The 10,546-nt window shown below is 41.5% G+C and overlaps 1 protein-coding gene across 1 annotated transcript; it reads left to right on the top strand.

Moving 5' to 3' along the window:
* The first annotated feature begins 2,573 nt into the window (after positions 1-2,573).
* LOC8029154 ((3R)-3-hydroxyacyl-CoA dehydrogenase-like) lies at positions 2,574-10,100 on the top strand. The gene is made up of 4 exons (XM_040215637.1): positions 2,574-2,638; positions 6,127-6,306; positions 8,580-8,770; positions 9,329-10,100. The coding sequence occupies exons 2-4, from the start codon at positions 6,156-6,158 to the stop codon at positions 9,725-9,727; spliced, it is 741 nt and encodes a 246-aa protein (XP_040071571.1). The 5' UTR covers positions 2,574-2,638; positions 6,127-6,155; the 3' UTR covers positions 9,728-10,100.
* The last annotated feature ends 446 nt before the right edge of the window (positions 10,101-10,546 follow it).

Genomic DNA, 10,546 nt, shown 5'->3' with positions numbered 1-10,546 from the left:
GGCCCCATTAACCACGAATATCCAGAAAGAGCATGCGCAGCACGCTACATAAAAGGGAAAAAGGTGAAAATCATGAACCAACTAGGCCAACAACAAGTTTTATTCTTGGCAATAAATTAGTTACAAAATAATGACATAATTGCTAGAGTAATTGTAAAATGATTCCCTTGTATAGTTACTTAACGGATTCGTTCTAATCCTTACATACTTAACCCCCCCCCCCCCCCCCCCCCTCGAAAAATGAATTGTCTTCATATCGGTAAAGTCGAGGGCAGTAAGGCGCATTGCCCGGCGCAAAGGAAAGCTTAACGCTCTCCGGCTCAACAGAACCTTTCTTTACGACACCAAGCCCCTGAATGTCTTTTTTTTAGACGCTAACAACAAGGTCCACAAATTCAAATAAATATGTGCAAAAAAAAAAAAGGGTGGGGGGGGGGGGGGCAAGCTATATTCGCTTTGTTTAGTCCTTTTCTTTTTTTCTTTCCGATCGAAGACACCTATTGAGTGTGGGCCTCTACGAGAAGCTAGAGGTACTAAGTGCACAGAAAATAATTAGCAGTATCGCTCTCGGTTATAGTGATTACGATCATTTTTATAATGCTACAACAGACGCGAACGCTCCGTAGACGATAACATTAACTAAAAGCGATGGTATAGTAAGCGAAGGTGTTACTGCCACAAGCATCCTCATGCGTTGCTGCAGAAAAAGTATTAAAACGCTTATTATCTCCTATAAAACAGGATTCTTTTTTTTTCTGCTTCTTTTCACCTTATTCGACCATGATTTAAAAGCTACTTATTTTCTTCGTAATCCAAATTCTGGGATCGGCCCTCTTTATTTGTGAATTCCACTTCCAGCCAAGTTATCTGTGCCCCAGCCACTCTTCTTGTGTCAACATCTTGTGAGCACATCGGAAATGGTAATGATCTCTTTCGTTTTTGTTCTCCTGTTTTTACCCCAGCAGGACACATCTTATCTGAAACAGTTTTTTTTTTTTTTCAAATAAAACAAAATTATAGATGACTTATGCTTGAGATTCTGGGCTTGTGGAGAGAGTGAAACTCGTGAGGTCTCTGCCCTTCGCTGCGCGCTGCCTCAGCGGAAGTATATATAAAACCTGAGTAACACTAAGGTCCCCATAGGTGGCTTGCACATGACGTCATTCCTGATGCCCTCCAGAGAAAAGGGGAAGAAGGAGCTCCCCCTCTTATCAAGATCCTCCTTTGTGCCTCCCGGATTTGCACAGGCGTCGCTATTCTCCCAAAAGATTATAGACGATTAACCTGTCACTCAAAATTCTTACGAAAGCAGCTTCCCTCTCGCCCTTTTACATGTGTTCAAAAGTATGCGATGTGACGTCAGTGCAAGGAGCCTATAGAAATACGCTACTGCCGGCCCGTGCTCCGTGCGTTTTTGAACAAGATAAAAAGGCACACCGATGTTCTAACTAATTGTTGTTGTCTTGTTTCTTAATTTCTTAGGCATGAACTCCTCAGCCGAGGCTCGATCTCTTCAGAGCTTTGCAATTGCGACAGTATCAGGCACCGGCTAGAACGAAGAAGCTCTGCATCATCTTAAGGGTAAGGACTGCTTCCATTGCTTTGCTGAGGAAGCACAATACAAAGCATCAATCATTTGTGAGGCACAATGTGGCGCTCCCATTCAGTGCCTCAGTTGAAAGGGTATCCAGTGCAGCAGTCGACATCTTCAATAAGAAATGATGCAAAGATGTTTGACCAGACTTACGAGAGACCGCTGCTGCTCAGAGTACTCAAGGTCAATATTGCAAAGAGTTGGTAACAACAAACATTTAAACAACCCTCTTTCCTACGTTATTTACTTGGGGACAATAATGTTGGAAATAACGACACGAAAGTAACGGATTACATTTCGGGATAACGGTCACTTATTTTTTATAAACGGGCAACTATAATGGTAAATATTTACAATTCAGCCTTGAAAAATTTTATATTGAATTCCCTACTTACTTTTAATAACGTTCTCAAGTCTGCAAACACCTTTCTTTAGCAGACAGCCACCATAGGTAGGGATTTGGCATTTTTCAGTTTAACTTCTTGCAACGGCAACTCTGTTCAGTGCAATTCTAATACCCCTAACGCAGGTTTCTCTGTCACATCTCGAGATATTCATAGCTCAAAATGTTCACAAACCAGTTGATCCGGACCCTTCAAGCAGCCATCGATCCCTTTGCTTCAGGCTATATATAGCAGGATTCTTGCAATCGGTCATAGCATAAAGCGAAGCATGCGCAAACAAAAAGGCCCTAAACACTACCTTGCTTTATCTAAACCTCTAGTGATGCGATAATGAAAACAATGTCCCATAAAAAGACAGTCATTGCCACCACCAAAGTGAAATGCTTTCGACTGATAATGGAGAGGAATGAATTTATCTACGTTTCCACTTGAACGCATATAACAAAAAAAAAAAAATGAAACTGTATCTTCTCGTTCCTTTCTGGAAGACTGCTCTTCCCGATATCCGTTCTTTTTTCTCAGCGCTACGTATATATATATGAAGCAACAATAAAGAGGGTTAAGTCGCCAGAAATTGTCCATACGCAGACGCAATCAGGAGTTACAAGAAGGATTTTAGAAACGAGGAGTCCCTTTTCAGGTTAGTAGAATTTTGTCTTATTCAAAATATTGATTCAGCAACGTTTATGGGTTTTAGATGTAGGGTGCGGTATTGGCTTACGTGATCTAACACTTGTAACTAGTTAGGAAATGCAGTGCTTATAAGAAAGCAATCGTCGAATGAGGCACTATGCATTCTGTATTTATGTAAATTTTGTATTTATGTAAATTTGGCTTTTGTAATCAGCTACCCTAACGTCAAGCAGCGTCAAAATATAGCTAGCAAAAAAGTAACAGTTGCAAGCGTTGATATGTTGCTTCCAAAACGCGGTAAGAGTACAAGGGTTATAAAGGTGTAGGTAAGCATAAATAAACGGCGTTCGCTTAGAAAATATCCGATGAATTATCTCGACATGGTCGACATGAGGTGTTTCAATGGAGTAAAGACACCCATTGACAATACAAATGTATCTGTTCCTTTTTTTAATGAAAAAAAAATCAACATATTACTGAAACGATCGACATCAAAATTAAGATTAGTTGAAAAGCAAGCTAACACGCAAATGTTTTGGGACAATATGCCTAGCTTTAACAAATGGACATTACCGACGCTCTGAAATTCGATACTTTTTTTCTACACCATCTTTGACTACGAAATTAAACGCAGCTGAAAAGATAAAGCGTACTCAAACAATATCTTATGGCTCATTCCATGGTCGTTTTAGAGCGCGCCGGGATCGAATTTTCTGGAGCTCGCCTACTTCACTGGATAATTGGAATCTAGGACGAATTCAGCTCGTCGATTTGGATCAGCTCCCACTCCAGATCACGATCGAGAACCGACAAAAATGGCTCCGCCGATTTCAGCGGATTTGACCTGGAGCCAGTCTAGCCAGCACTGGGCGCACGCACACACGTGACTTCATTTTTGGCCGGGCATCTCGCTGGTCTCGGCTCGGAAGAATTCATAATGGCCGCTGGCGAAGTGCCGCCCGCTTTACTGCCGCTGCTGCTTGATGACAGCTCGTCGTCAAGTTTCTCGAGCTGATCCACCTGCAGCAGCGGCTCAATCTGGAGCGACGACGTGGATTGCTTGTATTTCCCGCACAAATTCGACTGCCTTTTAGGACCTCCGCAAAAGAGGCCGAAATTCGATACGTACCTTGACATCGGTCAGAGCTAATCCGCTAAAGAGGCAAGTTGGTTACGTTGATACTCATCGCGTTTCGGCAAGGGCTTCATATCATAATTAACTTCGCTTGTACTTTAAACACGTGGTGTTAGCGCCGCGATTGTGAGAACATGTCCATCGAGATCCGGGGCAGGGGAAAAGGGATTCACGGAAAGGTGAATAACGGGAAGGCCTCCGCCAATCCCGGGGGAGTCGTCATATTCTCCATGGGAATTTGGAGGCGGAGCAACTCCGTTTTGATCGCCTGCTCTATTTCGGATATGGTCTACGGATCCTAGCACGCTCCAAAACGACCGGTGGAATTCGCAATTAACGACACATAATGAGATCTCAAACATGAAAGTCGTGAAATGCTCGCATTTAATGTAGATGCTTATGAATGTTTTTTTTCCGTTTAAGTAAACAAAAAAAGTGTATAATTTACTTTTAATTACCGCTATAAATAACAGCGACCTGACTAGCACGTGCATTTATTTTTAAATTTAACAACGTCATAGCCAGAAATTTATATATATCTGGTGAGCGTGACGTTGTCCATATATAGTAAGGGATCAGAAGAAAAAAAAAAAAAACACTAATGGCAACAAACTCGAAATTTGTCAGCGTCTGAAGACGTCAACTGACTTTTCATCTAGCTCGGTTTTCGGGTTTCTATCATGAACGAACTCAAGCCTATAGCCTTGAGATACATCAAGGGTAAGTTAGGTTTAACCTCGTGTCGGTGGTGCATCCAGCGGTATCGGTGGGCACTAAATTCATGGAGTATTGCCACTTGGCCTTGAGAGCACGATTTCAAGTCTCGAATGACGATACTGTTGCGCGCTAATAATGGCGATTCTAAATTTGTAAACAATAGTACACAGTTCAGGAAAATAGGGCAGCCTATACGGTTGCTTTCTTGTCATAATTATGTGCCAGAGTTTTCACTGCCGTGCAACTGGAAAAGTCTAATGGTAGTAATTTGTACAATGTTTAATTATTGCACGCTGCAAGGAAGACTACATGGCAAGGAGTTCATTTTAATCTATGTTCTAAAACTTGCCTCAAAATTCATCTTCTCGAGTAGTTTGTAAAACTAAACATTGAAGCAGTAAATGTTAAAAAAGTCATTTTCAGTAAATATTAATTAAATAGGTGCTACATCAGTAGGTTTAAACATTCTTAGGACTGCAAGTTGGGTTAGATGGTTCTAATTCAGACATATGTTTTCCAAAAAAAAAAGAAACGACAGACAGAACACGCATTGTCCTGAGTGGCCTCGGGACTCTTTTTACACCATGTCCAGAGTTTCCTCTTTCTGTTTTTCGTTTTTTTTTTGTTTTTCTTTTGTGCAAGTTTTATGAAAGTAAACTTTGTTGTAAAACGTTTTCTTGTTTTTCCATATGCTCTACGTAAAGCACGAGTGCGATTTCCGCCGTTGTCAGAACGAAGAAAGAAAGAGCGTAATAATTTAAAGTGTACTTTAAAGGTTCAGTATGTCTGGCGATTTAAGTACTCCATTTCTTGAATAGTGTGGTCATGAAATTCAACCTTCCGCCTCCCATGTTGAATGACAACATTCACTATAATATTACATTTGTAATGAAAATGATAGACTTAAAAGCTTAAAAAATAAAACGAATAATAAATTAATGATTTAAGGTTTGTAACAATGAATTAACATAACACGTATTATCTTTATACCCAGGAGTGAGTGTGCTGTGATACGAATAATTAAAAAAAAAAAAACGATAGAACAGCCCCATAACATAAACATTGACGTACGTAAAAAAATGTACATGCAATTCTCAAATGGGACAGGCCAGAAAAAAAAAACAACGACGTGAGCAACACGTCATTAATGTAAGATATGTTCAAAGAAGAACGGAAGTCCATAGGTAGTGGAATTACCGCTTTAAATGACTGTAATATGCAACTTCAGTGTGTACCAGTAATTCTAACTGGTATCACGACTTATGCAGCAGAATACTTACCGTGTTCTAAATAGTTCCCGCGTATATGATGGAGAGAGTGACTCCTCATTCACCCTAATTTCCCACCTAAAACACCAAGCCCTAAAACCGAAAAAAAAATTTTTTTTTCGTTACCAACAAAATTGCACGAAGCCAAGCAAGAGCGAGCGGTGACTGCTATTTGAGATTCTCGTTTAATATTATTTTCCTGCCGTGTGGGGCCGTGATTATATGTGTTTCTCTCACTAAAGTATCCCTCCCCGGCGCCAAACTGGTTTCCGATTGTGCTGTTGCCGACGGAGTCGACAAGGCCGCCAGAACACAACAGAGATATCGCGCAGAGAGTGGCGTTCGTTTCAGAAGTCCAACGCTGGTATTTTACAGAGTCAGCATCCACGAAACATCCGCCGAAGATGTCCCTTTCGAATCGGCTGGCGATCGTCACGGGCGGTGGAAGCGGCATTGGCAAAGCGGTCTGCCATGCACTGGCGAAGGACGGGGCAACGATCGTGGCGGCCGACATCAACCTGGACGCTGCGAGAGCAACGGTTGCCGAGCTGAAAGGTGTGTATGTATTTAGGACACCCATTTTTTGTTCGGCGCCAGTACGCATTTCAAATTACAGAACCGATCTCATTATAGACCGTTCGACATCGGAGTTGGGCCTCTCCCAATGCTGCAATTCGACGAAGCCAATCAAACTGCACCAAAAACTGCATTGTCATGGTGCTCGTCGTTCGTGTGTATTTGCTATTACCGACTAAACCAATCAAGAACAACAAATGAGCGTGATTTTGCACATTCTTTTGTGTGTGATTCGTTCATTCGTTGACGTCAGACGCGCGAGGGCAAGAAGTTGAATTATGAACTTTTCGCACTGCTCAATTTTACTTCATTCCAGCGTAGCTTTTGACTACCGTCGAATTTAATGCGAGTCGGAGTCTAGTCCCATTTTGGGGACTATTTAGTTTTGTTTTGCGTCTGTATGCTTTTATTATACTTTTGATAACTTTAGAGATCGTAGGAGAGGTGGTATACAATACAAGGGACAATTCGCTGTGCCTTGGACGGAAATTATATCCGGCTATAATTATCAACTAAGGTTCAATTTGTGTAAGAGGGTGACGTAATGTTCGGTTTGGTGAGGGCTCTAAAAAATTAGCAGTGCTTATAGGCAGGCATGCACACGATACGGAAATGATGTAATTAAACACCGTTGTTTGTAGTTCAATCAATACGTGCTTCATTAGGCACGTATTAAATGAATTAGAAACACGGGTCACTGCGATTCAGGTGTAACGGCTTACGTCAGCTGAAAAGAACGCGTTACTTTGTTGGATACATTGTTTTGAGCAAAAAAGACGAACACAAGAGAGAGAAACAGACACGAGTGCCACTCTCTCTTGTGTCCGTCTTTTTTGCGCAAAACCATGTATCCAAACGTTCACCAACTCGCCCAACAACAAACTATTTTACGTTACTTTCTTGTTTCGCTTAATGCGTCCTTTTTATAAAAACGTTGCCGCGTCAAATATGTGTCGTCACTAATATGTACTTAATTTTTAACGCGTTTGTTTTGGGATAACTGAGGCCAAACTGACGTACGTTATGCACAAATTTTACGGTCTGTCTATCGTTTTCTCGTCGTGGAAATTAGGCTCGAGTTGGGGTGGGAACTAGGCAGGGTATATGTGTTGCAGAAACCACACTCAGAAAAGATCTAGATACCGTTACTTGTTTTTCTTTTCATTATTAATGTAACAAATATACGTCACTTGTTCTTTCTTAATAAGCATAGAGGTCATTACTACTTCGCGACCGAAAAAGGTAATGGCGTATAGCAACGCGTTACGTACAAATCTGCCTATGCAGAGCGCAGGTCCGTCTGCTTTTTCCACAGGGGTTGCGATGTAGGGATGGGTACGTGTTTTCGTAGGGAAGGGTACGTGTTTTATCCCATAGTTGTTTTGTTTCCTGATGATTCTTGAACAGAAAATGATGACTCAGGTGCTGACGATTCGTATGCTGTCAGATATCATGTAAAAAAACACGTTTTGTTAAAGATGGGTGTAATTATAAATGGCCACCCTATACCGCTAGATATACAGCACAAACTGGTCCCTGGTCTGTTTTAATGTTTGTCAAAGTTTGTGACTGTGTACCTTAACATGCTTATTCAATAATAGAAAAATTGCTGAAATGATTTTGCGTTACTTCGTACTAATTATTAATGAGGCCAGCCTGATTGTACTGGCCGTTTGGAAACACCTATAATATTAAATATCGTAAAACGAGTATAGTTATAACGTTATAACAAAGTTTTGCTGATATATTTTAGATCCTGTTTGCCAATACTAGGGGCTTGCATATACAACATGAACGTTTCTGTATCAGCCGACAAATTCTTGCTGTTGGAAATTGTAAGCCCGGCGTGAATACTGTAGGGTGTGCCACCAATTTAATCATTAAATGTCAACGTTCTCTTGCCGTGAATAACCTCAAGACTCATGGCAACTCTTACATCTGGTTACTTTAATGGCAGCTAGTTCGTGGTTAGCTTAGTTTTTAGAGTGCTAAACTGCTCTAGAAAAGGTCACGGGATGATTTCTTAACCCAAGCGCATCATTGCAACGGTGCACCTAGAAGACGCGATCTTGTGCTTCATTTTAAGTGGAATTAGATTTTTTCTTACTCACCTATCACACACCAGCCAAAGGTCCATTTTTCTCATGTACCAGAGGGTTCAAACGGGGAACATGTGTCAAACCTTTCAGATTTGTCATATTGATAACGTGACATCTAACCTGCGGCTAAACATGGTGCTCCCTATTTACCAGGTGAATCTCACATGGCTCTTCACGTGGACGTGGGCGATTCGTCTTCCGTTACTTCCCTCGTGGACAGCGTCGGATCTCAATGCCGGAGTCCTTTGAGCATCTTGGTGCACTGCGCTGGTGTTGCCAAAGAGTGCGCCGTCGTGAATATGACAGAAGACGACTACGATGAACTGCTGCGAGTGAACCTCAAGGTTGGTATAAAACGTCAAAAGTTGCATGTTTTTTTTTTTTTTTTTTTTTTTTGCATTTACCGATAAATTTCAAGAATTAACTCCCGAGCCGAATGTGCTAAAATCTGGGGAAACGAAGAATCTCCGATTTCAACCAATTCTTTAGGAAGGAAATAACAAACTTTAATATATTTTTATTTTCCGCTGAATCTTGTGTTGACCCGGAATACTGCTCTCACTTAACCTATCTGTGAGGAAACTTCTTTCTGCAAAGACCACTAACCATTTTGTTTTCTTCTCTTACTGGTAACAAGACAATTTTAATGTAGTCGATTCATGTGCAGCATGATCTCTGGAGGTACGGAATCCAACTCTCTTGTCCTCTTTTTTATTATGTCCGATAAACACCGATTCGTTTTTCAACACCGAGTATTCTCAACGACAAGGCTGAATCTCCGTAAGAAATAAATTGCAGAAACACACATTGAAGAGTTCAAAGAATGCGATAAACACCGGAATGACGGAAAACTACTCGTAAATAACAACACTCTGGAAAACACACGCTCGTTTCTGTTTCAGGGCACATTCCTCGTCAACCAGGCTGTTGTAAGGGAGATGCTGAAGAGAAAAGTACCCGAGGGCTCTATAGTAAACATAGCCAGCATCGCGGCCAAGACCGGATACGCCAGGTTTGCCGCCTACGCAGCTTCCAAGGGCGGCGTCATTGCATTCACAAAGTCTCTGGCCCAAGAGTTGGCCGGAACAAACATAAGAGTGAACGCCCTACTGCCCGGACCAACCGAAACTCCCATGATGGCCATGCTCGAGGAGATAAGGAAAGAGTGCTCCTCTGCAACTCTTCTGAAGAGATTCGCTCGTCCCGAGGAAGTGGCCGACGTGGCCAGATATTTGTGCAGCTCTGGTAGCTCCTATATTACTGCCACGAGCGTCGAGGTCGCTGGTGGAATGTCCGCCTGATACGAAGTCTCGATCGAGTAAAACGCTTGTTTTTCTACTTCTCTTTTGTGCTTTCGGCGCTAGTGCAGCAAGACTGCGATCTTGTTTTTGGGAAATGTTGTGAAATTATGTTTTGCGTACGTCAGTGCTTCCCAAACTCTGTCTGCTACACTGCGACCCACCAAAAATATGAGATACTCATTCAATACCAAAACTTTGTCACGCTGCCACTCACGATCTTTCCTTCGTACTTCAAGAAACTGGAACTTGGCACGTTTTTGTAACATATGCACCATGCTCATTATTTAACTCCTTAGCTACCTCTCTCTTTGCTCTAATGGCCTAAGGGGTGCGGCAGGATCAAGTATAAATAAATAAATATCACGTCACAGTATTCATTTCTCACCACCGCATTGTATAGCAAAGGTATATTTGTTGCAAATAACACCTTAGCGAGAATTTGATCTATATTGAGAGGCAGAATAATGTAATTATTTCTCCTGCACTCACAATATTGCATCTTTTTCCTGAAGCATACAGTAGCGTTATAAAAGATTTGTAAAAGTGATCGACTGCAGGGGAAATGAAATTATGGTTCTGGGGTCCTGCACATACTCCTGGAACGAAGGTGATCCAGTCATTCCTTTTGTTAAATAGGAGGGGGGGGTTGCTTTAAGCAATCATATTGATTTTTTCGAGTGCGGTATATTCTCATTGGTCTGCAAGGCCTGTGTAAATAAAAAGGATTTTTTAATGTTTGAGTAATTATACATCTTTCAGCTACAGTGTGCAGTGTGTTTCATTTTAGCCTGAATATTTTTCTTAAAAAAAAAATGCCGG

This window comes from Ixodes scapularis, unplaced genomic scaffold, assembly GCF_016920785.2.
Source record: "Ixodes scapularis isolate PalLabHiFi unplaced genomic scaffold, ASM1692078v2 PGA_scaffold5__190_contigs__length_132052651, whole genome shotgun sequence".
Classification (NCBI taxonomy): domain Eukaryota; kingdom Metazoa; phylum Arthropoda; class Arachnida; order Ixodida; family Ixodidae; genus Ixodes; species Ixodes scapularis.
This window is presented reverse-complemented; position numbering and strand designations above follow the sequence as displayed.

What these genes read in the sequence shown, in the direction of transcription:
- LOC8029154 (XM_040215637.1), top strand. Translation starts at nt 6,156, where the DNA reads ATGTCCCTTTCGAATCGGCTGGCGATCGTCACGGGCGGTGGAAGCGGC. An exon ending in AACGGTTGCCGAGCTGAAAG is followed by an intron (nt 6,307 to 8,579) that starts GTGTGTATGTAT and finishes CCTATTTACCAG; the next exon opens with GTGAATCTCACATGGCTCTT. An exon ending in TGCTGCGAGTGAACCTCAAG is followed by an intron (nt 8,771 to 9,328) that starts GTTGGTATAAAA and finishes TTTCTGTTTCAG; the next exon opens with GGCACATTCCTCGTCAACCA.